The sequence below is a fragment of the Pinus tabuliformis genome, chromosome 3_2 (genome assembly GCF_031772625.1).
Source record: "Pinus tabuliformis cultivar Carrire ecotype Pingquan chromosome 3_2, CPIR1, whole genome shotgun sequence".
NCBI lineage: Eukaryota > Viridiplantae > Streptophyta > Pinopsida > Pinales > Pinaceae > Pinus > Pinus tabuliformis.
Genome location: NC_142302.1, coordinates 379,910,075 through 379,937,706, shown reverse-complemented (window position 1 = coordinate 379,937,706; position 27,632 = coordinate 379,910,075). Strand labels below are relative to the sequence as shown.

Genomic DNA, 27,632 nt, shown 5'->3' with positions numbered 1-27,632 from the left:
ATACGTAGCTGTTTGGATCTACTTTGTTTTCTGCTTTCAGGATTAAAAGCCAATGGTACACTAGCAAAAGAAATTGTATATATGTTTGCAGAATGGTATAAAACAGGTGGTCGAGCTGTTGGTGTCAAGCTGACACGTAGGATTTCCATAAATGCAAAGGGAGCTGACTTCAGTAAGGCATCGCTATCTACAGCTGCATTGCCAGATACCCATTGGGAAAAAGTGCAAAAATTGCCCCAATGTGACTCTTTTAAGCATCTCCATCTTGGTTTTGACACAATGGATATCCTAAAGGACCTAGAACTATATCACATTATTATAAACCACTGGAAGCCAGGGGTGGATGCTCAGCCAAACGTTGTGCTCATTTCAATAACGAGTATGGTAAGTCCAAATTTAGCACCTAAGGGAAAGGTTGTACTTCATACATACACCTCTAGAACAGAGCCATATGATGTGTTGTATGGATTGGATTGTAGAAGTGCGGAATACAAGAAGCTCAAGGCTAAACGCTTTGAGGTCATGAGGAGAGCTGTTGAAAGTGTACTCAGAGCTGGTTTTTCTCAAGAAGAATGTAAGGTGAAGTTGGTGGGTACACCACTGGCACACCAACAGTTCCTTCAGCAGAATGGAGGTACATATAGGCCTACAATTCGCACAAGAGAAGTAATTCCTAGCATGGGAGTTTCTGACTTGGGGAATAATGAGACTGCAATCGAAGATAAAAGCAATGATGGTGATGACAAGGCTCAGTTAGAAGGTTGGACATGTGCAACCGAATTTCAGCCTCTAAAATGGCCAAAGATCATTTTCTTAAAGATTAAACAGTATTACGGGGCTGTTTCAGAATGCAATGGGGCTGATACTGTTTATCAAACAAAATTGAGAATTAAACAAGTGACAATGCAAACACTACAGTCCACTATGACTCTATTTGAAGGCCTGTCATTGGTGGTCCCTAGAGGAGATCGTTTGTTGATGATAGGTCTAAGTGGAAATGGAGAAACATCCCTATTAAAAACTATTTCTGATATATGGTGCTTGTGTGAAGGTGCCATTAGAATCCATACAAAACATACAAATGAAGAGCCTGATAAATCTATCAAGAATGTTACAGCTAGGCTACTATCAAATACATTTTTGCATGATTACTTGAAAGAAGAAAGCATTACCAAGTCTAGTTTCTTGCAAGAAGTTGTCAAGCATACTCAGTTACTTAGGCCATGTTGTGATCTTGAGCCTATGGCGGTAGGCCATTATAATGCAGATCTTGTAGGGCGGCAAATCCAAGTTGCAAATGAAGAAACCTTGCCATTGAATCAGTCTCCAATTCCTCAATCAGGCCATACCTTTGTGGCACGCATTTATGATGAGAATGTTCCTAAAAGCTTCCTACCAGCAGCTAGATCTCTAAATCAATACTGCCCCTCACCCTTATTGACCAAGGTTAGAATTGAGACAGGAATTAAAGAAAGGGATACAGTCAATGTACCTTATGATCCAATGATAGCTAAACTATCCGCCTGGGAAGGAAACCGAGCAGGAGCATGGGTTAAATTGGAGGATCACCTGTCAAGGTTTCAGACTGCTGGTGTACCAGCTAATGTTAAATCCCTCCAAGGCCTTGCTGGTCAATGTACCTTTTTAAATGGCCAAGTTGAAACAAATTTCATTGGGCACCTCACGAGCAATCTATTTCCTAACTACAACGAAAAGTTAGCAAATTGTGAGTTTAAGGATGTTAGATTTGGTGCAGCTTTGAATGTTGTGTGTATTCGTGAGTGTGAACAACTAGAAGACAAAGGTCTCTCCAAAGGGAGATTGGCTTCACTATGTTATGCTGCTCCAAATTTCCAAATTAACCCGAAACGGGAAAATGGAAGAATTAACAAGGATTCCATACTAGTTGGAATTGTTGACACACATGGGAAGGACATGTACTGTCTTGAGAGTGAAGATAGCAGTTACTCTGGAATGATAACTAGAGGAATTACAGCTGTTGGGGAAAACAACTCTAATTTACATGTTGATGGGGTTACCATGAGTGTATCCTTGGCAGTCTATTCTCAGGTTTTTATTGAACATATACATACTTGGTATGGCGACTACCACCACCAATTCAAGCAGAATACAATGAAATATCACGTTGAAGAGAATGATGGTTGTCTAATATGTTTGTTGTATGATGAGAACACTTGGAAATCAGAGATCAATGAGTTTGATGCAAAAACCAAGCCCCCTGAGCCAGTTACTATTGTCTATCTTCCGACAAGGGTACATTACAGCAGTGGGGTCACTGACATTCCACCAATACAAGAGAAGGCAATTGGAATCTCAGGTCAGCCTGTAACATTTGAGGGTATAGATATAAAAACACAAAATTGCATTGCTATATTGGGGGGTTGCCTTGAAGATCCAGTGAGCAATGCATATGGGATGGCCAGTTTCCAGATATGGCCTTGGGATTCAAGAACCTGTGTGAAAGAAGGTCTCCACTATGGTGAATTGTTTTGTAGCATAGCAGGGAGCTACAACTGGGCAGAATTTAATGGGACCGGGGCAATACACTACTTATATTTGAAAACATTCTGCAGGCACATTTGGGACCCTGGTGAAGTTTGCAGTGATAGTGGGGGTCCACAGTCAAAGAGGGTGTTTGTTCAAGCATTGCTTGAGGACAAGCGATGTTTGGTGCATTGGAAGAACTTTCCAGATGAGGATGCCACCTAGGAGGGTGAGCATATTTTGGAGCACCCAACTTTGAGGTTGCTTGAGGGCAAGCAACATTTGGGAGGGGAGAACTGTCATGTCACTTCTCAAACACATTAGTAACAGGGTGCCGCTACACAATTTTGCACATTTTTGACTAAGGAAGACAGCCCCACACTTTCGACTTAGGGACTTAGGGGCCAAATCGACTTTATCTAGCTACTAGTGGAGTGTGGGGACCACCCACATAGGTGTCCAAATTAGCCATTCGATATGCTTGGAGGGAAAATCGAATCGGTGGATGGAGGGACCCACATGGGGCTAAAGGGGCCCAAGGAGTTATAAAGAGAGATCAGCTCTCATTTTGTTTTCATCTTGATCATTTTATAAACAAACTCATCTTTGTACGCTTTGTTGCTTAGCGAGTCTACCAGTTGTTTAGCCACGAATCTTCCACAGGGGAGATTCAACCTCTACTTTGGGGGACTATCCGTGCCCGCCCTAGGGACGCTGTTCCACAAAGATTTCAGAGGTTTCCAACATAGCCATACACTTCATCCAGCGACGCAGAGGAGGAGACTACGTATTTTCTGGGCAACCAGAAACACGCAGAAGAAGATTAAGCCAGCGAGAAGGTCCATAGCTTGTTGGGAGTTCGGGAGTTGGAAAGGTTGTTGGTTGAGGACAATTTCGCTGAGTTTTGCAGCCAGCCAGTCAGGGGTTACAGCAATACGAATTTCTGGGCAGAGGGATTGCGTAGAGGCCTCTGGCAGCAAACTCGTGGTGCTTGGGAGAGCAGTCATCCGGGCCAAGGATCATTGGGGAGCAAGAAGTCCATTAGCACAGGTGGACCTAGCATTCTAGGGGTGTTTTCATAGGGATTTGCAGGCTGTTTCCTGCAAGTCGAATTTGGCAGCAGCAGCTGGGGAGAGGCTCCAAGGAGGCCGAAAATCCAAAGTCAAAACCAAAGAAATTCCCTTCTGAGTTTTTCTGGGTTTTGTCCAAGGAGTCCGAGGTTGAAAGGATATAATTTTCTGGGCAGTTTTTGGGCACATTCTAGCAAGTCGAAGTTCAGCAAGACAACAGTTTTACTGGGACAGCGCAGTGCAGAGTGGTGCAGCAACTGGGCAGCCTTCAGCTTAGTTATTCCATCACCTAGGTTTGGTCCAGCCTGTCCTTGGGACAAGCCCAGGTGCACCATCTCATTTATATTGTACCTATGCTCTCATATTTATAACATATGGCTCAGCAGTTCCAGATTTACAGTGTTCTATGGATGTATAATGCATGTTTTTAATTTTATGTTGTTGCACAGTTTATTTGTTTAAAATATCACTCATATTCCTACATAGGAACATTACAGATGGTTGAGGAGAGTAGAACTCAGAGGGAGTCCTTAGAGCAAAAGAAAATTAGACTACTTGAGAAGCATCTACTCAAGATGGAGCCTTAGATGGTATCTCAGTTTTGGTCTAAGCTAATTGGCAGTTGGGTCGACCATCAAGATGATAAGGAGCATAGCCCAAGGTGAGTGGAGGTAGCCACTCAATCAATGACTCCAGTATAGGGAGAGTTCAAGCCAAGTGGGCAAAGGATTTGTTTAAGGAAGACCAAGAGAGAGTTGGATCTTCCAGTATCACATTTAGCCAGAGGAAGCAATCACAGAGGTACACGACTACGTGGCAATGTTGACTAAAGTGATGGACTCGCAGAGCATGGTTGGAAAGAACAAGTCTTCAGATCAAGTTCCGCAAAAGAAAGAAAGCAAGTCTTCTAGTTGAGAGGGAGCAGTTGCAGTAGTGGAGAACGTGGTAGTGTTGGAGATAGATCCAAGTGGACGAGGTTCTTCCAGAAGCACCTTCCTCGCTAAGAGGGAGTGTTGAAAATAGTAGCGAGTAAGGTCTTCTTTGACTTGTGCCTTAGTCAAAGAGACCACAAGCAGTCTTTCTTTAGCATGCACAAGTTCCTATAAGTTAGGATGAGTTCCTAAAAGTTAGGACGAGTTCATGAAGCAGTTTAACTCATGCATATAGTTGGAGGCTCAGTTGTTTGTCTCCTAGTGCGAGTTAGAGTTGGAAAAGGACAAGTGACAAAGTCTCAAAGGTTATTTGTGGCTAGGACGAGTTGCAAGAGTCAGTTAGACTCAATTAACTAGTCAATCACAAGTCTGAGTTCTAAAGATAAATTTGCCAAATATAGATGGGTCGAATTGCTTATAAGGAGGACGAAGGCACATCTTTGATCATTATTGTTTGCACAAGGTTGTGTGAGCAGAGACTTCTAGCAAGGAGAGTGTGTGAGGAGAAGCCCATACACAGGATTGAAGGGAGGAATTCTTGCTAGATTTGCACTAGGAAATAGGGAGAATTCCCTATAAGATAGGAGCCACTATTGCACTAGGAAATAGGGATTCCTGTGCTAGGAAATAGGGCTCAAGCTGCGCAAGGATTCAGGGAGCAGATCAAGGCTACAAGCAGGGCGTTTCAAGCTTAGGTAAAGCAGGGAGAACAAGTGTGTTGTCTATTGAAACAAGATTGTTTTGTAAGAGATCTATTGCTCAAACTCCTTCAATAAAATTCTCAAGAAAAGAAGTGGGTTTTCCCAGTTGGGTTCCCAGGAAAAATTGTATTGTGTTCTTGTGTGATTGTGTTCTTTATCTCTGCATTTTATTTTATTTCCGCTGCTTATCTATGGTAGAGAAATTTTGTGTCTTAATGAAAAGAAACTAGGGTTCAGAACTTCAGATTGCTCATTATAGCAGAGCAGAATTTCAAGGATTTTCTACAAAATATAAGCATATCCATAGCATCTCATGGGAATATAGCACTTCAGTTTTTCTGTGTATCCATTATAGTAATTGTAGAGGATAAGCTATACTCCACGGACCACAACCCTCTATTAGTGCAGAGGTATTTTTCATCTTCAAGAAAAAAAGAGTGGAGAAGAGGTCCATTGGTGAACCCCTAACAAAGAAGTGTATTTTTTAGGCAACCTCTCTAATAATATTGCTAATTAATAACCTTGGATTTACAAACGTTTAACGGAAAAAAAAATCTACTAACTATTTATGTAATTCAGAAAACATTTCAATGGTTTTACATTTGCTTTTATATGAAGGTATATTTCTCTGCCTTGTAATACGTCTCATAAATGGATATAGCACCTGTGGAACTTTAAAGGAATGATGAGCATATAAACAATTGAATAATCGAATGAAAAGGAAGAGTAAAAGAAACTAATATTCCTTCCACTAATGGCCCAATTATAGTCACCTTCAACCATAGATATTCTTGGCTTGGAATGGCAGCCATGAAAAATTCTAGTTACAACATATTTTTTCCAGAAAGGCAAGAAGGGAGAAAAACATGTTCTCGCTCCCAAACCGAAACTCTATTATTTTGAGAGCAGAAACTTTATTCTCCTGAGACCAAGTTTCCTTTAAAGAATTATGGAAATAGTATCAAAATTTCAAAGGCATGTTGAAGCATCTGGGAACATTTTAAGATCAAGAGGGAACATTCTTAGTAAAAGAACAACTAGGAACACACAGAGCGAGAATTTGGCACGCTGGAAACTATGATTTCAATGGGCATCAAACACCAAAAGGTAGAAATAAGTATGAAAACCACAGAAGAGATCTACCCTTTTAGTTGTTTACCTTTAACTTCATCTTTTTCCATAAATGGACACTAGATTACAAATGTCATATAAATACTAGCATCAATGCCCTCAACACAAAATTTATTGATTTGCAATGTAAGTAATGAACTTTGAATTGTAGCTTTGGACATTCCCTCAAGGCTGTTTTATCGAACACTTCAAATGCTTTATTCTCAATAAAGAATCTCTACTTAAAATCTAGAAATAGGCAATCAAAACAGAGGCATTAGTCTCGACCCCACATTCATCTTCTCAATCAACCATCAAACAAAGAGTTAAGTGAACTAACTTCATATATTAGAGACTGCTCACTGTTCAGGTATGGCAAATCGCCGAGATAATAATATTTTCTGTCACTGCAAGGATTTGAAGATGTTCCACTGCACCATAAAGGCACCTAAAAGCAACAACAGAAAAGACAAATAACATCATATATAGAATTTATACCTTTTCGAATATTACATACTTCGTGTACAAGGGAAGAAAATTACCATGTAGAAAAGAAAAACACGGCTAATTCCACCCAAGAAGCATGAACAAAAAATTTGATTAATTCCCTTCCCATAAAAATAATTTTGTTTTTTTCAGTTTTTGAAAACATCGCAGAAGCATAATTTCACATTTTGTTTTTCTCATGGATGAATCTCATTTCTATGTTTAAACCCTATATTACTTTCTTCAAAAAGGAAGGAGCTTGTACACCGACAAAGTTTATCCTCACCTTTCACTGAATACAAAAAGCTAATTACTAAAATTGCAAGTTCATATTTGCTAACCTCAAAAAAGTTTAATAGAACCAATGCTACAATATTAAGGGACCAAAGCATATCAAATTGTATAAAGATGAAATAGAACTTGGCTGCTTGTTTAAATCTTGGCGCATCAAGGACTTCTTTAGGCAATCCTACACCATCTTCAGCCTGCAGCCAAAAACAGGCAACTATTTCAATGCAGTAACATGGCAATTCCCTTTAAACCAACTTAAAAAGGAAATAGCATACTTGAAAATTTTCCATGAAACAAAGAAACCCTTACATCAAAGACCTACACACACTAAACAGTACTATCACTGTTGTCGGGAACCTAGGAATGTACCTATTTTTCAGCTTCAGACAAATTTTAGAAACAAGTTCCTACAACATAAAAGTAGTGCCAATGGAAAAGCTTTTTAAACTTACCAAAAACAAAAATTCATTTCCTTTCATTTAGGAAAAACGGCTACATCTATATCATTAAGTGACATTAAACATGACAATTAATATCATGAATAGAAGATGATGTTGAATAAAAGCATCTATAGAAACATGCCTCAAGTAAAATGATGGGAACATCTAAGAAGTATGCTCCAAATAAAGAGAAACAATTTTGAATGGCATAAAACAATTAGATATATGTTTCTATTACCACTAAAACCCTCACTTATTGAGATAAAGTTCTAAATTTCAAGGAAGAGTAGAGGGAGGCCACTGTCACCACACCAACCTTCTTTACACTTTAGGCTGGCTCTCTTCCAGCCAAAGGGTGGCTTCCTTAGAATAGGATTTCTAGAACTTATGCAAGAAGATCCAAGGTGAAACTAGGAGATGATCCTAGCAAAACAGTTTTAAGTATTAACTTTTAAGTAAATAAAGTTGATGGATAGATTGGAGACTAGTATCTTTCCATTGGAGATATGGGATCAAATCAAGGTTCATGGGAGTTTATCTTATTGAGGAAAAAATGGAAATTGGGGCTGAAACATACAAGCTACAAAGGCCCTTTCCTTGCTGTCCCAAATTGCAGAAATGTAACTAGAGAGATTATGTCATGTCCCTTCTCAAACACATTTGTAACAGGGTGCTACTACACAATTTTGCACAATTTTGGCTAAGGAAGAGAACCCATAATTTTTGACTTAGGGACTTAAAGGCAATTCGACTTTATTTGGTTGTTAGTGGAATGTGGGGGCCACCCACATGGGAGTTCGAATTGGCCAATTCAAATAGCTTGGAGGGAAAGTCAAACAAGTGGATGGAGGGGCCCACATGAGGCTAGGGAGGCCCAAGGAGTTATAAGGAGGGAGAAACTCTCATTTTGGGGGCATTCTTACACCTTGCAATCAAAACTACTTGATTGTTCGCTCTGCTGTTTAGCTGAGTCAACCGGCGGTTTAGCCACGAATCTCTCAAACGGGAGATTCAACCTCTACTTCGAGGGACCATCCGTGCCCGCCCTAGAGACGCAGTTCCATAAGTATTCAAGAGTTCCGGGAGTGTGTTACAGCACTACCATTCAACCACAACAGGGAGTGCGTATTTCTAGCTAGCTGGAGAATACGCAAGCGGAGTTTGGAGCTATCAGTGATAAAGCATTTGCCGAGAGAGTTAGAGGATTGGGAGAGCAACCTTTTTTGCGAGTTTGGAGCCAGCAGAGCCAACATCCCAGCAGTCCGATTTACAGTTACCTGGGCTTGCGCAAAGAGCCATCACTAGGCTCATGTGGGAGTTGGAGGAAGGAATTGTAGAGCTGGAGTTGGCCGAGAGAAGTAGGAGATCACTTGGAGGGCCATTTGAGGAGGATTGCTAGAGTTGGGAGAACAGAGATTGACAGGATCAGTCACAGCAACAGAATTCGAATTTGGAGGACAATTTTTGAAGGTTGGAACCAACGAAAACCCTTTTTGGGTTATTCTGGGTTTTGGCAAGGATCACACTCCTAAATTTATAGAATTTTCTGGGCAGATCTAAGGGGTCAAACAGGGGTCCCAACTCAGCCAACAGCTAGAGGAGCTAAGGGGAATTTGGGCCAAAATTCCGAGGTCAACATTTGGCCAATTCCTTTGTGGGTTTTTCTAGGTTTAGGCCAAGGAGCAAGGAGCTGAAATCTCATAATTTTCTAAGCACGGGAAGCAGTGATTCCAACCCTTCGAAGTCAGTAGACATAACAGTTTTCTGGGGCAGCGCAGTTCAGTTTGGTGCAGCAATTGTAGCAGCGTTCAGTTCAACATTTTCTGATCCAGGTGGATATTGGTGGCCACCTGCCAAGTCCACCTGGACCGCCACCATTGTTTCTCTTAGCATTTTCAGTTTCCTTAATTGTAGCACAACTTACTATTTCTAGCAGTGTTTCGGGTCCTGAACTTTCGGAGCCGTTTTGAGGCCGTAAACGACGTTTTTTGGGAAATCTGGGGTAGTGCTCGGATAGATCTTTCTAACGAGCTATTGTACGTGTCAAACGGAAATCGTATGCCAAAGTTATGACCCCAGGAAGTTGATGTACCAATTTACCCAAACAGGGCCCACAGTTTGGCGTTTCATCTTCTAGGGTTAGGTTTTGGAATGTTAAGGGTTTTCCATTGTTTCTCAACAACAAATAGGCCTTCGAGCCTCATTGTCACACAGTTCAGAGGCATGTAGCCACCACATCTCTTCTCATAGATAAGCTACCATCGCCCTAGCTGGTTTATTTTCATTACTGTTTGTAAGCATATTTCAGTATTTTACATTAATGAAATGAAGTATTATTTCCGCTGCATATCTGTGTTTATGGTTATCTCTGTAATTTGTTGCATTCCTGTTTAAGTCCGGATCAGTGGTATCAGAGCGGTCTGCTTTTTCTCTTTTTTTTCTTTGCATGTCCCCAATGAGGTCGGGATATAAGGAGTTAGGGCTTGAACTGGTCGAACCTTTGCAAAACCAGCCTCACAAATCCCGACGGCCTCCCATGGCAGATGAGAAGAAAGACGAGGGGGCAGGAGATCCTATCAAAATCTTGCTCGAAGAATCCCTCGAGCGACAACAGAACGTGATGATGGACAGCTTTGCCCAGATCCTTCAGCGGCTACCCAGAAGCGACGCATCGGCTTCCAGCAGCTACTCTGGAAACGCCACGCCCTTCAAGGTACAAGTTAATTTTGAAATCCCCATATTCGAGGGTCAGATAGACGCAGATGCCGTAGATAAATGGTTAAATCTGCTAGAGGGTTATTTTTCTGTTCATGAATTTTCGAGTCGGGAAAATATTGTTTTCGCTCTTCTCAAAGCACCCCCCCACGTCAAGGACTGGTGGGAAACCTACTGCGAGCAAAAGGATGAAAATACCGGCTCACTATTTTCAACGACACCCACCTGGAATTCATTCCGGAATGCCATCAAGGAGCAGTACTACCCTGTCGGAAGCTATGAGGATGAATACATAAAGTGGACCACCCTGCGGCAGGGAAGGGACCAAGACGTGCCGAAGTTCACCAATCTTTTCCATACCCTTCGCACAAAGTTGGGTATCAAGGATTCGGAGCAGCATTTGATACTCGAATACCGTGGCTGCGTACAGAAGTACATCCAGGAAGAAATAGAATTCCTGAACATCTCCTCGCTCGGCACAGCATATCGATATGTCGTCAAGGTCAAGCAGAAGTTTAAACAAAAGAAGCGAGACTTTGGATCTGCGAATCTGAAGCAAGGGAAAGGTGCCCCTAAACCACAGAACAAAGGACAAAGCCAAGGCGGGGCAGCCCAAGACAACCCGCCAAAGCTGCAAGCAAAGAACAGCGCCGCGAAGCCGAAAAAGGACACGAGAAAATGGTGTGAGTTTCATAAGAGCTCCACTCACAACACAAGTGAGTGTTGGGCCAAGCAGTCACTGGTGGCTGAGCTAAAGGTTTCAGAATCAGATGCATGTTCCGACTCTGAGTCAGAACCCGACAAGGGGAATGACAAAGGGAAGCAGATCATTGATGCGGATCCCAATGCCACTGTTGCTACCGCCAAGATCCAGAAAAATGAACCCGAAGATCCAGAGGAGGAGGAGCGTCTCTTCCACTCCCAGATGTGGGTAAAGGGCTCCCCGCTACAGTTCATTGTCGATAGCGGGAGCCAAAAGAACCTCATTTCGGCAGAGGTCGTGAAGCGGTTGGGCTTACCGACCACAGCGCATCCACAACCGTACACCATCGGGTGGCTTCACCAAGGACGGGATCTTCGTGTGAGCCAGCAGTGTCGCCTTTCATACAACATCAAACCCTTCATGGATGAGGTATTGTGTGACATTGCTCCCCTTGAAGTTTGTGATGTATTATTAGGACAACCATACTTGTGGAAGCGACATGTTGTGTATGAATCAAGGCCCCATGCTGTTATTATTACATTGGGATAAGTTGTACAGGATACCAAAGGTAGCACCGCCTACCGCCATCTCTTTGATCATTGCAAAACAATGCAGTAAGCTCATTTCCAAAACCGGGAAATTTGTTTTCCTGATGATACGCCCTCAAGGAAAGAAGAAGACGGTAGCCACGGCCTCTAGACAGGGCCCCTCCGCACGACAACTACAGATGAACAAGGTCGTGAAGGAGTACGAGGACATCTTCACCTCCCCCACAGGGGTTCCTCTGCACTGTCAGGTCAAGCACTCCATCGATCTGACCCCAGGTGCACCGCTACCCAATGGACCAATTTATCGGCACTCCGTTCTGGAGAATGATGAAATCAAGAGGCAGATTCAGGTGCTGCTGCAGAAAGGTCACATCCGTCCGAGTTCATCGCCTTGTGGGAGCCCGATCGTGTTGGTACAGAAGAAGGATGGGACTTGGAGACTCTGTATTGCCTATCGGGCGCTGAATAAGATCACTGTCTGTAATAGGCACCCGATCCCGCGAATTGATGACCTCCTGGACCAACTAAAGGGGGCAAAATATTTCAGCAAGATCGATCTGAAGTCAGGATATCACCAGGTACCAATCGAACCCTCTAATGTGTGGAAGACTGCCTTCAAAGCCAAGGAGGGCCTTTTCGAATGGTTGGTTATGCCTTTCGGGTTGACGAATGCTCCTGCAACCTTCATGAGGCTAATGGATGACATCTTGCGGCCATTCGCCAACTCATTTGTAGCGGTATACTTGGATGATATTCTGATCTTCAACCAGAGTTGGGAAGAGCACCTCCACCACATCCGACAGGTTCTCCAAACACTGTGGCAACACAAGCTATGTGCCAATTTGGAGAAATGCACTTTTGACATGACCCAGGTTCAGTATCTGGGATACATTATTGATGAACAAGGGGTGCATGTGGATCCAGCCAAGATCCAAGTCATTCGGGATTGGCCATCTCTAACCACTCTGACAGAGCTCCGCAGCTTTCTAGGTCTTGCCAGCTTCTACCGCAGGTTCGTGTTGGGGTTTTCTCATATCACTTGGCCCTTGAGTCAAGTCACCAAGGGAGGAGCGAAAGCAAAATTCTTTTGGTCTGAATCTCAACAGAAGGCATTCATAGAGTTGAAAGATCGCCTCTGCACAGCACCAGTGCTCGCATTACCAGATTTACAACAACCATTTGAGGTCGAGACAAATGCCTCTGACTATGCTATTGGGGCAGTCCTGACTCCTTACTCAACGCGGGCATCCAGTGGCATATCACAGTGAAACACTTTCAGACACAGTCCGGAAGTATCCCACTTATGATAAAGAGATGTATTCCATTGTGCAGGCCTGTCGACAATGGAAGCATTACATTTTGGGGAAGGAAACGGTCATCCACACAGACCACCAACCCCTGCAGTTCAAACTTCATACAGACCCAAGGGAAATTGCAGAATGATCGCCATCAGAAGTGGTCTACATACCTGCAACAGTTCCATTTGAATATCAAGTATAAGAAGGGCAGCACCAATAATGTTGCAGATTGCCTCAGTCGACCACTGATCATGGCGTTAACCACCATGCTCAACTCTTGTGGGCACGAGACTTCTGATTGGCCACTTCTCTACAAAAGCGACCCAGAATTCGGCCACACATACCAGACACTCTTGGAGGGTTGGCATGTTCCAGATTTTCACCTTTAGGATGCCTTGTTATGCCACCTGGGTCACCTTTGTGTTCCTTCAAGCGAGCGTACCAAGATGATTTAAGAAGCACACTACAGTCGGGCTGCTAGGCATTTCGGGGTCGAGAAAACGGTGGCAGTACTGCAAAAGTATTTCTATTGGCCGAATCTTCGACAGGATGTCAGGAAGTACATCAGATCATGTACTGCCTGTGCCATTGCCAAACCGACCATCAAGAAGCAAGGCCTCTATACCCCGCTGCCTACCCCTAGTCGACCTTGGGAATCCATCTCCATGGATTACATGTCAGGCCTTCCTTCCACTAAGCATGGGAATCACTGTGTTTTTGTGGTCGTCGACAAGTTCTCGAAGATGGCCATTATAGCGGCCTACAAGAAGAATATCACAGCAAAAGCCACTGCTAAACTGTTCTTTGAACAAGTGTGGGTGCACTTTGGGATCCCACAGTCTATCATCTCAGATCGGGACAATCGGTTCCTCAGTACATTTTGGTCCAGTCTCTGGTCAATGCTGGACACCAAACTCACTAAGTCCACAGCCTTCCATCCTCAAACTGATGGCCAGACAGAGGTTGTCAATAGGATGATTGTACACATTTTGCGCATGTACAACTCAAAGCATCCATGCACATGGGACGAGAGCCTCCCCTATGTTTAGCACAGCTACAACCGAGCTCTTCACAACTCGACTGGCCACAGCCCTTTTCAGGTGGGCTTGGGATTCTAGCCACTATGCCCCATTGATGTGGCCATGCCACTTCTAGCTACTCACACAAATTCGGCTCATGTCCAATCCGAAACAAACAAGGCAACCAGCTTCATTGAGCACATCCAACATATTCACCAGCAGGTCCATGACATTCTGGAGAAATCAAATGCCAAGTACAAGCAGCGACATGATCAACATCGGGTGCCACACAAGTTTCAGGTGGGCGACAAAGTCTGGTTGCATTTGCAAAAGGAACGCCTTACGGGAGCCTATCGGAAACTGAGACCACTCCGATATGGTCCTTACACCATTACTAAGGCGGTAGGAGACAATGCATTTGAGCTCAGCATTCCCCCATTCCTTGGCCTACACCCAGTGTTCAATGTGGACCGCCTTCGGCCATACTTTCCTAGACACATCCGACATTGCAGAACAGCTCACACCCACAGAATTAAATCCAAATTGCATGGAACAAGCTGCTACTGATCGGATCATGGACACACAGATCAAAAACACTCGCCAACAGAATATCCAACTGTATCGAGTTGTCAAAGCAGGCCAACTCCTTCACCAGGGCAAGTGGCTCACCAAGGACCAAGTTCAGCAAAAGTTTCCTCATCTCATGGAGGAACTCAACGCAATGGGACCATTGCCTCCTAAGGAGGGAGGAATGATCCAGGTGGATATTGGTGGCCACCTGCCAAGTCCACCTAAACCCCCACAATTGTTTCTCTTAGCATTTTTAGTTTCCTTAATTGTAGCACAACTTACTATTTTTAGCAATTTTTCGGGTCCTGAAATTCCGGAGCCGTTTTGAGGCCCTAAACAACGTTTTTTGGGAAATCTGGGGGCAACATCGGTCTAGGGTCCATGGATCGATGTTGCCCTTCCCAAAGTGGTAGTGCTCGGATAGATCTTTCTAACAAGCTATTGTACGCGTCAAATGGAGATCGTATGCCAAAGTTACGACCCCGGAAGTTGATGTACCAATTTACCCAAACGGGGCCCACAATTTGGCGTTTCATCTTCTAGGGTTAGGTTTTGGAATGTTAAGGGTCTTCCATTGTTTCTCAACAATAAATAGGCCTTCGAGCCTCATTGTAACACAGTTCAGAGGCATGTAGCCACCACATCTCTTCTCAGAGATAAGCTACCATCGCCCTAGCTGGTTTATTTCCATTACTGTTTGTAAGCATATTTCAGTATTTTACATTAATGAAATGAAGTATTATTTCTGCTACATATATGTGTTTATGGTTATCTCTGTAATTTGTTGCATTCCTGTTTAAATCCGGATCATTTTCTCACCTGGGTTTTGTCATGCTTGTCCATTGAGACAAGCCCAGGTGCACCATTCTATTTTACTATTGTATTTGCTCCTGAAGAAGTAATAAAATGGCTCAGCAGTTCTCTATTTCCAGTGTTTCCATGGGTGCTTAATGTATATTTCGTTTTTCTGATTGCTGGATTGTTTGCATGCTTTGTATATCACTTACATTCTTGTTTAGGAACATTACAATGGTATCAGAGCCATAATCTTGGCTCAGCCTGTGGGAAAGATTAGAATCAAACAACATGGCGGTCACCTGGAATGAGGTGGTGAGGATACAACAAATGATGATTGATGTGGGGAAGAAGTTGATTCATTCCTCAATTGGGAATCCGGACATGATTGCAACTGATGTGGAGTTATTGGGGGAAAACTGGAGGGCATACCAATCATTGGGTCATGGCATTCAAACGTCCCTCTCTTTTTGGGAATTCTGTGAACTAAGGGGTATGCACAAACCAATTGAGATTCCGTGGGATTTTGTAGGGATGGTGAGAAATATTAAGAAAAAATATGAAAGAGTAGTTGAAGGGGCCATGGTTGGCAAAGAGATAGTTGAGCATACACCCACTGATGAGGCGTCATCCATTGATGGGGTAATCGGGGTTGTGACCAAGTTCTCAAGTGACAACAATGCACCACAGGTTGATGAGGTGTTGGAAGACAGCTCCACTGTTGTTGAGGAGTCGATAAGTACAGAGGCGTCTAGATCTATGATGGAGTTGCCAGACGACGATCACCTACAGCTGACTGGTGAGCATATCGTGCATATTGGGTTGTCTATGGAGGAGTTGTCGAAGGCTCATGTCGAGCCCGTGATGGAGGAGGATGTGCAGCCATCCCTTGGGCTAACCATTGATGAGGGGCAGCATAGAGGTCACGCATTGGGTTTTCAGTACAGTTCACGTCAGAGGCCCACTGGTGAGGTCTATAGCGTTATCAACCCACCCTTATGCGTTGGATTGAGAGAGGCCGATTTGTTTAGACATACCCGAGGGGGTGGACAGGTTAGCAAGATTGAGCTGAGCATGATACCACATCAACTTGGATACATCCATGGCCACATGTCAGCAGAGGCCATGGATTACCAGAGGGACTCGAGGGCAGGACTATTTTTGGGATCCAGGTGGGATTTTCCATCACATCATAGAGTTGGTAGGTGATGGTAGTAGCTACGAGATGGGTTTGACGCTTGAGCGCACCCACATTTTCAGATCTCCATCAGAGCCCCAGTCAACACTAGTGACAGGATGGTTTGACAGGCGAGCAAACAGATTTCATGAGTTGTCTTGGCATATTGACGGTGCGTGGAGTCACAGAGTGACTAGCTTACTCTGGCAGGAGCTGGTAGGAGGAGGTGGCATTGACAGGCTATCAGACAGGGCATTGTATGGAGAGAGTGCTCTCTTACTAGCAAATGGGATGCAGGGACTATTGAGGATAGGCGCAGTAGTGTCATTTCCGTTAGCATGTGGGGAGTCGGGCTGCTCAGGTCTTTTAGAGAAGATGGGGGGATGTAGCCCACATCATGGAGGGCGTACTAGCAGAGAGGTTGATATTTTGGCCCATGCAGGATATTGTATGTTACAGGGTGGTACGACAGTGGGCAGTGGTACACAGGACTACACAGAGTTATGTCATAGCGTCCAGTGTTATGTAGAGGGATGCAATCTGATGCATACAGACCCAACGTTAGGCCATAGCATCTAGTGGTGTGCGGGGCTATGGAGCGAGGAGCAAGGGCCTGCAGAGGAGCATGGAGATGCAGGGTGGTGTGTCATAGTATGTTGGACTACATTGTGGAGTGGGAGTGCCTCACATCGCATTGAGTACATGCAGGGAGTGACAGGTACAGTGACACATGCAGGACCCAGGCCAGTACAGGATGGCATAGTCGTAGCCGAGGGTATCCAACGATGTACAAGGGTAGGCCATGGTGTACAGTGGCATGTCCATGAGCACTGGGATGATCGGTGGCATGCAAGGGTGTATAGTGTGGTCATGGAGTGTTGCCTCCAAGGAGACCCTTGGATGGAAACACCGGGCATACCTTTGGGCGTAGTTCACCGAGGATCAACGAGGACACAGATGAGCGATACTTGATGGTATCCGCGGGGACTCACACGCCTGACCCTCTTCTACATCCCTCATGGGCACAGTCAATTTTGTTGTCGACTTTCTGCACTTTGGGCATGAGCCACAGGGGACGAGGAGCTCACCCAAGATATTTGGGTGAGACTCAACGCACTAGGGGGGAGACTTTTCAACAGTGGCGTTGGGTTGGTGCGTCAGTTGACAACCACAGGTTGGGGATGAGGTGATCATCTGCAGGGGTGGTATATCGTTCATCGTCGAGCCTACGTCTAGGGATCTAGTCCCGAGGGAGACATGTGTCACTCTTTTCTTAGGGCATGTCGAGACCGAGCATGAGTAGAGGATAGCGGTTACGACTAAGGTAGTTTCCCAATATGCGTCCGAGCTCCAGACCTTATATTGGCACATTATCGAGAGGGCGGATGGCAAACCCAGGGGAGATGGTTGGCAGGGACAGGACAGATCCACATACCCTGAGTCGATTACGAGTATCGAATACCCATCTTTTCGTTGCATTCAGGGGGTAGCTCTTTGGCACACGTGGCTTCCAGCGATCATCGGTACTACATAGTGGCAGGCACAGGGAAGATTAGCATGCATCAAATTAGCCCACGATATATGGAGCCTATATAGTGATCACATGCAGGGACTAGAGACGAGGGCCAGAGGGATTCCATCGGTTGACAAGGCTATGCCGCAGCAGGTCTGGCTATGGGATGCAGGGATTCAGTTGATCGATAGATCACTCGTGATGAGTGGAGTCGTGGCAGAGAGTGATATAGTTTGCTCTTTGGATAACACATGGGGGTTCATAGAGGGTTTCATCATATGGGGAGGCAGACATTCTCTATTGCTGCACAGGTTCGGAGTTAGATTTGGATGGTTAGGCCTGGGTGCCATGGAGATGCCCAGGCAGGATGTGTCTCGCCTCTTTCAATATTCCACCATCGAATTCCAGGAGAGGAGGAAACTGACTGCGCATGATGGGGAGTATGACATAGTCAAAGTAGCGCAACATCAGCATGGTAGCACCACTATGGGACTAGCAGGGAACTGCGGCATCATAGCTCTTCACAGCTCAATAACCTTTAGGGATGCGTCGACTATTGCAGGGGGAGATCATACAAATCTTCCATTGGGCTTTAGCGAGTCACTGATGGAGCAGTGGGCTACTAGTACTTTCACTGGGTAGGATAGTGACTGGAGCGAGGGGAGCTTCATGTTGGACAGGATTGCCTGGGATCCTAGTATTGAAGGATTCTTCCATATCAAGACAGTGCAGAGGTCAGGCACGATCCAGTGGCACATCTGGGACCCTAGCACATTTTGCAGTGACAGTGGGGAGCAACAGTTAGAGAGGTTGCTTGCTCAGGCATTGCTTGAGGACAAGCGATTTTTGGTGCATTGGAAGAGCTTGCCGAATGAGGATGCCACCTGGGAGGGTGAGCACATTTTGGAGCACCCAGCTGTGAGGTTGCTTGAGGGCAAGCAACATTTGGGAGGGGAGGACTGTCATGTCCCTTCTCAAACACATTTGTAACAGAGTGCTACTACACAATTTTGCACAATTTTGGCTAAGGAAGAGAACCCATAATTTTCGACTTAGGGACTTAAGACGCAATTCGACTTTATTTGGTTGCTAGTGGAATGTGGGGGCCACCCACATGGGAGTTCGAATTGGTCCATTCGAATAGCTTGGAGGGAAAGTCGAATAGGTGGATGGAGGGGCCCACATGAGGCTAGGGAGGCCCAAGGAGTTATAAGGAGGGAGCAACTCTCATTTTGGGGGCATTCTTACACCTTGCAATCAAAATTACTTGATTGTTCGCTCTGCTGTTTAGCTGAGTCAACCGGCTGTTTAGCCACGAATCTCTCAAGTGGGAGATTCAACCTCTACTTCGGGGGACCATCCGTGCCTGCCCTAGAGAGGCAGTTCCATAAGTATTTCAGGAGTTCCGGGAGTGTGTTACAGCACTACCATTCAACCACAACAGGGAGTGCGTATTTCTGGCTAGCTGGAGAATACGCAAGGGGAGTTTGGAGCTATTAGTGATCAAGCATTTGCCGGGAGAGTTAGAGGATTGGGAGAGCAGCAAAGGGCCAGCCTTTCTTGCGAGTTTGGAGCCAGCAGAGCCAACATCCCAGCAGTCTGATTTACAGTTACCTGGGCCTGCGCAGAGAGCCATCACTAGGCTCACGTGGGAGTTGGAGGAAGGAATTGTAGAGCTGGAGCTAGTCGGGAGAAGTAGATCACTTGGAGGGCCATTTGAGGAGGATTGATAGAGTTGGGAGAGCAAATATTGACAGGATCAGTCACAACAATAGAATTCGAAATTGGAGGAGGGGCCAAGCTGTGAAGGGTCAATTTTTGAAGGTTGGAACCAAAGGAAACCCTTTCTGGGTTATTCTGGGTTTTGGGCAAGGATCACATTCTTAAATTTATAGAATTTTCTAGGTAGATCTAAAGGGTCAAACGGGGGTCCCAACTCAGCCAACAGCTAGAAGAGATAGGGGGAATTTGGGCCAAAATTCCAAGGTCAACATTTGGCCAATTCCTTTGTGGGTTTTTATGGGTTTAGACCAAGGAGCAAGGAGGTGAAATCTCATAATTTTCCAAGCACAGGAAGCAGTGATTCCAACCCTTCGAAGTCAGCAAATAGAGCAGTTTTTTGGGGCAACGCAGTTCAGTTTGGTGCAGCAGTTCAGCATTTTCTCACATGGGTTTTGTCATCCTTGTCCATTGAGACGAGCCCAGGTACACCATTCTATTTTACTATTGTATTTGCTCATGAAGAAGTAATAAAATGGCTCAGCAATTCTCTATTTCCAGTGTTTTCATGGGTGCTTAATGTATATTTCGTTTTTCTGATTGTTGCATTGTTTGCATGCCTTGTATATCACTTACATTCTTGTTTAGGAACATTACAGATTACAAAAGTAGATGAACTTCAACACTTAATGAAGATTATGACTACCGGGATGAAATGTATGCATATTTAACCAAGCTTAGAGGAATAATGCATACATAAACAACATCCTAAGGATAACATAAAGGAAATTGGAAAGAGTATACCAAGTTCTTACTCCATGAGCAGATGTCAAGATGATTCCAACAATAAGAGACAACATTAAGATCTACAAAACATCCTCATCCACAAAGCATTTCATTAAGCATCCAATAAATATTCAACTAAGATCCAAAGGATTTCTACACAATTCCAACCATAAATGAAGGAGAGAGAAAACCCTTGTATAGGTTTGAACTCAACTCCTCTTATGATAAAAAAGCATTTGTTTTCCTACCTCCATTAGTCATCCAAGGAATAACAATAAAATAGCCTTCTCAACAACTTCTCTACTAAAAGTAGCAATGAGTTATTGAGATCCACATTCTTCTCTAAGAAGAAACAATAATATATCCAAGGAAAACCATACAATAAAGCTCTCATGTAACCAACTCCATGAGACAAGTCAACAATAAATAATTAATGGAGTGGTTAGTTATGCAACTCCTCCAAGGTAGTAGACAATGTCAAAAGAATACAGCATATCACTAGAAGCTTCCATCAAGGTGTCATTCCATTAAAAATCCTCATTAGATGTGTAACAACTACCTCAAAATAGAATATGTGAGCCTTCCAAGGTGCACACATCCTCAAAATAGGTAGAAGACCAAGTAGAAGTTTTGACGTCTCCCTCAAAACCTCCAATACAAGTTATTCCCCTAGAAAAGCATCAAAATACGCGCAAGATCCAACTCAACATGGCAGATGTGGACCAAGTAGGTGGCATATCCCTCTAAAAATAGCATGCAATAGTTATAAGTGCAGTCACTAGTGTAACAACCATCGAATCTTGTGCTAATGGTTAGATCCCTTAATGTGAAGGGTCAAACCACCAACTCCTCAATCCATGTGCAAGATGCTAACAAACACCTTGGAAAAGAGAACAGCATGTGTGCCAAGGTATGTGGGCCGTTGATCATCGAACTCCTCAAATACACATTGAAACCCCAAAGTGATGTGCAACTTCTCAAAGCACTGAGGGAGCTCACTTAGCAAGCTTATGCAAATGTAAAGTAAATATGAGTTCAAGGTCTCATGTTCAAATCCCTTGAATGTATAACACGTGGCCTCATGTTGGGGTAGTGAGGACCCACCTAGGGGTTATAGTAGTAGTGGTCAAAATCAACGTCATGTCACGCAAGTATGAAACCAGCCCAATTATTCATTCCCCTAGAACAAAAAAAAACTCCTCAAAAGCTGCATCCATAGCATAAAAAGGTCTACAAGATAACCTCCAAAATAGGACATCTCCTCAAAGGAAGACACGGAATCATGTACACCTCCTCAAACTAGCAAGCCCAGCATTTCCAAATGGAACATCTCAACTAAGAGCATAAAAATGTGTGTAATGTGGCCTCCAAAGATAGCAGATGCGGCTCCAAACAAGGCATCTCATCCATCAAATCATAAAGAGAAAGACAGTTCTCAACTAAAAAGATAGGGATTGACCATGTAAAGATGCTCCAAGGTCCATATAACATCCCTCCAAAGGGTGTGCTCTTCCATAAGTAGGAAAAAAATAGTGTAAAGTGAAACCGCATGCTAAGAACCAGCCAAGGAACAAGCCGAGCTCCTCGAACAACTCCCTAAGTTCAATCTCCAGGAATAACCACCATCAAAATGTGTGTCAAGCAAGGGATAAGTGGAGCGCTCCTCAAAGATCATGAATAAATTATACATAAGTGCTTGAACCATGCCAAACCAACCTTAAAACCCTAGGGAACTACATCACAAGCTCAAGAAGTGCACATGAAATACATGTAACAAGAAAGTGAGCACTCCACGTGAAACCCTAATCCACATCATTGTAAACCACTCTAAGAGACAAACCAAACCACATACGAAAGGGAACTCATATCATAAGCCTCCAATTGGGTCAAAACGGGTCAACTAACTGTTGTGGGTTTAAGATTACATAGAAATATGTGAAATTGACCTCTTTCTTAAAGTGCAAGTTCTAATACAATATTAATTTTACTAACCCCAGCTACTGGTTTATTACCTAGAAAATCACTTGTTGTAAATTTATTAACTACAAATTTACTAAATAAAAGCATTGTTGAAACCTTCAACAAGTGAATAAAAGATAAAAATGCAGTATTCCACGGGGTTGCGTCCCCCCACCAAGGGGTCGAGTTTCCTAGCTCCCTCATGCTCCGGGGACTAGGGGACGAGAGGAGGTTGTTTCCCCACGCTCCCAAAAAACAGGGTACGCAAGGAAGCTTGAAAGGGGTCGTTTCCTCCATTTTTGGGGTCGTTTCCTAGGCGAATGGGGTCTTAAGGGGTCTTGAGGGGTCATTTCCCTAGAAAAGATTCGCAAATTTATTTTATGAAGCAAAAAAATCGTAATTTTTAATATTTGTTGACCGACCGGGAAGGGTTTACATTATGTTCATTTCACGGTTCATTTTTTGTTTGTTCCTTCGTTGAATTGAACATTGCTGCCATCGCCAAGCAACCTTCTGTCTACTCCTTCGTTGAATAGAACGTTGCCGTTGATGTATCAAACTTGAATTTTATATTATTCAATATTCAATGTTCATAGTTGGAAGTGGAACATCAATATGGTTTAAAGTTTAAACTTTAAAAATTTATAATTTTATAATTTATTTTCATTGTGCATTGTTAGTAAGTTAGTAGACTAGTAGTTACACTGTACAATGACAAAATTACATGTATGATGTATGATTATAATTTATATGATAATGATATCAATGATCATGTTTTTTGTTTTAAATTTGTTTCAGTTATATGACTCCTTGATTTATATTTTATATTTATAAGTTTTTAAGACCTTGACATCCCCCACATTTCCTAAAAATTGGTGGGGAGCTTTTGCATAGGCCCTTCCTGTGTATCCTCGCTCCCTCACCTCCTCGTCCCTGAAACTTGGTGGAACATTGTAAAAATGGCGGAAGCAAAGTAACACCAATCTCATACACATGCACACATGAAACTATACCCTTCAAATCTGCTGTCCATTAACATTAGTTTTACAGCATAAAAGGGCTTCCCTTCCTAGGAAATTAAATGCCCACTAAGGAAAATTGCAAACAGCAAAACCTGGAATTTTTCCAATTGATAAAACCCTCAAAACTTGCCCTTCGATTTTGTCATCTATTTGATCCTTCTCCCTTGTTGCCCCTTGTTCTCTTTCTCTAGAATCTACACACTTCAATGAATATCCTTCTTCGCCCAACCACTGAGATCTCACTATCTCACTATGTGTGCTCACTTGATGTGTCTTCTCCCTTAGCCTAGCTTTCCTTTTATAAGTTTGAGTTATTGACTGAATCCACAACCCTAATCTCCAAAGTGATTGATAGTTGAGATTAGATCTCAACTTCACTTGAGATCAACGGTTGAGATTTATCTAATTCACTAATGCAAATAACCTTTGCATTTCATTAGATTAACTCATTTTTCTTATAAAAAGAAATTAATTAAATAATTTATTTAATTAATTAAAGTAATTTGCTAAAGTTAAAGGTATGTTGGACAACTTCCACGTGCCTAGACACTTAGCCCTATTTGGAAGTATCTATTTGATGCTACTATCATCAACAACACGCTACCTGCCTCATAGTCTTTTTGCTCCAACAATGCAAGGGGAGATGAGGCAAGCGAACCCAAATAGGGATGGTTGAAGGAACATTGTGCTTTGGGTTGAAGTCCAAAGTCCCCTTGTTGAGATACAGTGCTCCGGTGCCCAAAAAATATGGACCACTCCTAAAGATCAAATCTTTGTCTTCTTTGTTTTTAAAGAGAAAGGCGTAAAACCTTCATCCACAAAAGAAATGGGTCAAATCCCCTTTGATTAAGACATTCCAATTTCTTTGAACCCAAGTCACCACAGGCCCTAAAGAAGGCTGGATCCCAATGAATTGGCCTATCAAACCTCAGTCGGCTAGAACCAAAGCCATATGTCATGAAGATGAAATGGGGGAGAGGAGCACCAGGAATTGACTCTAGCTTCTTAAGAAAATAAGAGAGTTGGGGCTTAACAAATCTACCAAGAGTGGCCACCAAACTGCAAAAAACAGCCACTTCAAGATCTGGGAAGGGGTCAACCCCCCTCCAAAGGCAGGATCCATGCTAGCAATCAGAAACTAGGATCAAACACATGCCCAGGAGAAGCGAGAACCCTAGTTCAGAGGCCAAAATATAGGTGTCAATATATAACACACTTTCCTATTTATGCAAACTTCATCGTGAAAAGCATTACTCTGTTTAATTTACACATGCACAAAAATGCGAAAGTGAACGGTCAACCAAATAAAATCTTTTCTAACTAGTTAAACTACCATTTTTACCTTAAAAAACACCAACGAAGTAAGTACTTGCCCCGAGGAGGTAAGGAAGTACTTGCCCCCGAGGAGGTATGGGTCGAGTTAAAAGGAATCCCTTATACTCTTAAGCTTAACACAACTGCCCACAAGTCACACTAAACAGGTTTAACCAAGTTTCGAACCTGGCTGTGACTGCAATATTAATTAACAAATGATTTCCAGTGCAACTATTCAACCTAACCCAATGGGCCAAATAAATTAGTTATTTATATGTAAAACACCAGTGTCACAGAAGACACTCTGACCAACCAATGTTCACATATGGATTATCTTTCTGGTAAGTCCCTAAATAGGACACTCTGGCCAACCAATGTTCACGTGTAGATTATCTTTCTGGTAAGTCCCTAATAGTATTGGTTCCGGACACTATTTTACGGCATTGGTGATTCAGAAAATTACCCATGCCATGAACAAGAAATGCCGAACAAAAGTTCTCGGGCATTCGTTGGTGAAGGGAATGTCAATTGCAAAACAAAACAAAGAAAACAGACAACACTATATCCGCTGAAAATGCATGCACCGGAGTTACAATAAAACAAAGGCCACTTTAGGACCATTGCTTAAAAATTTCTGAGAATGGTCGAAAATTGATTTACTATGCGAAGTGACGAACATTTTGTGAACGAAGATACTCGAGGAATTCAGTGAAATCAAATAGAAATAGGTTGTTGCCGTAACGGTACAGAAATAAGATATCATGAGGAAATTTCAATTGGCAATTCCGTGTCAGGGGACATTTTAATTGACTATTTCCGGTTATAAAGTATTATCGTGAAATTTAATGTTAAAATATAGGTCAAGCCAACCAGAAAAATTGGTGTGAAAACTAAATGCAATGGAGATGAAATAAGTAAATGTGAAGATTAACCAAGTCAACAAGGGCTGCAGCCTTCTGATATCGATCTCCATGGGCAAAGGCGTCGGCTCTCCCGCGAATCACTTTGCGGCCGTCAATTCCGCTGCTACTACCCCCCATCTGAATTATCAGCGGATCTTCCATTGTCGTTCTTCGTATTGGTTGTGCTGAACTGAAGGACGTAAATTCAAGATTTCAGCTACTGACATTCACAGCTAATTTAGCAGACCTTTCTCGGCTAGTTGACAAGGCTTCGAGCCCATGCAATGTGAACTGAAGCTGTTACTAGATATTTCTGTTATGCTTCAGTACAGATTCAGCCACTTGTCGTATAGCGCTTGGAGACATGCTCAGGCCAGTGAATTACAGACAGAACAGCATAAAGAGCCGTCTGAAGTCCGTGCAAGCTCTACGAATCTAAATGAAAAACTGGAGACCGACAGTTGTAATGTTGCCGACTAAGTTGTTCGGGTTTGCGTCATGTTCACAATTGGTCATCGATCCAAGGCGGTGGGTAATTATTTCAGATCACCCGGGCACATTGAATGGGTTTGAAACTCTACTGAGGATAGCTGTAGCCTTCAGTTAACAATCCGAAACTCTCGTCACTCAGGATAGCTATCCGTCATTTGACCTTTTGTAAAGCACACTGTAAATACAATATTCGTAGATGGCTACGTATTGTAAGTACACTGTGAATACAATTGCAGATGGTCGTAAAGACAATATTCGTAGATGGCTACGCACTGTAAACCCATCGTGAATACATTGGTTGTACACTGTGAATACAACCTCAAGGTCGTGTAAATTGGGTTAGATGGGTGACAGGGTTAAAGGGTTGTTTTTTTTTATCCAATTTCAAATTTTTATTAGTGATATGGTGAGTTATATTAATGTAATGTGAAATATTGTTCCGATGATTTTGGGTTTATGAATATTATAATATTGTTGTGATGATTTTGGGTTTATGAATATTATAATATTGTTGTAATGATTTAGTGTTTATTAATATTGTTCTATTAGTTACTAGTGACATAATGAGATATAATAATGCTATGATAAATTGTTGTGATAGCTTTGGCTTATGAATATTGTTGTATTGGTTTATAGTGTTGTCACTTTAAAAAAAGAGTGTTTTAACTAGGTCACAATTTCCGAATAAAATAATGGAAATTCCAATAAGATTTTGACAAAATTTTGTTTCTGATTATAACTGTCAAACTTCAGGATTTTAAGTGTTTTCTTGATAGTGCTGAATGTATTTCCACCATAAAAAAATCATATGAAACACTTCAACAATACTTTGATAATAAAATTTTTATTTTAATTTTCTTACTATATTTGACAAAAAAATTACCATTTAAATAAATTACAAATTATAGCTTCTATATAATAAAATAAAAATAAAAATAAATAAATACACTAGTCAACTAACCTGTACCACAACTTTACTGACCTAATACAGCAACCTTACTCTAGAGGTCGAGTTTGAAAACCAGCTAATTTCTTTCAAAAAAAAATTCTCACAAATGATCTTCACATGATATTGCTGTCTCTCTTGTAGACATCAAGATCCCTCAAATCCGCTCAAATCTACCATTTATCCCTTTAATCCTATCAAATTTATTTAATATATTATTTATGTCAAATCGAACTTTTTGCAACGCAATAAAACGAATGCAATGTTGAAAATCAATTATTCGTAATGTAAAATGCAGATATTTCGTGGTTTTTCAATGCAATATGTACAATTAACGAGGCAATCTGTATAATTTATGTCAAATCGAACCTTCTCAACCCAATAAGAATAGTACAAAGTTGAAATCAAGTATTCATAATGCAGTATGTACATATTTAATTATCTTCAACAGATAATATCATAACTTTACTTTCGAGTTTTAAGCGCGGATCTATGGTTTTAGTTTTTCTGCTTTTTAAAAAAGGTTTGTCTTATGGTGGAGGATGTCCCTCGGCATGTATTGCGTATGATAGCGACTAGTTGAAGTTATGATTGTATTTAATAAATTAATTATTATGAA

At 42.5% G+C, this 27,632-nt stretch overlaps 1 protein-coding gene across 3 annotated transcripts in view; it reads right to left on the bottom strand.

Moving 5' to 3' along the window:
- The window catches only part of LOC149181004 (two pore calcium channel protein 1-like), a 534,602-nt gene extending 508,418 nt beyond the window's left edge, over positions 1 to 26,184 (bottom strand). The window contains exons 1-3 of one of the 3 annotated variants that reach the window (XM_089416403.1): positions 25,606 to 26,184; positions 7,146 to 7,289; positions 6,659 to 6,766 (exon numbers count right to left, since the gene is read on the bottom strand). In XM_089416403.1, coding sequence (XP_089272529.1) covers positions 6,659 to 6,766; positions 7,146 to 7,289; positions 25,606 to 25,737 — 384 coding nt within the window. In that variant the 5' untranslated portion in view covers positions 25,738 to 26,184. The remainder of the gene's footprint in view (positions 1 to 6,658; positions 6,767 to 7,145; positions 7,290 to 25,605) is intronic. The other 2 variants (XM_089416401.1, XM_089416402.1) reach the window with 2 other exon arrangements.
- Between the last annotated feature and the right edge of the window lie 1,448 nt (positions 26,185 to 27,632).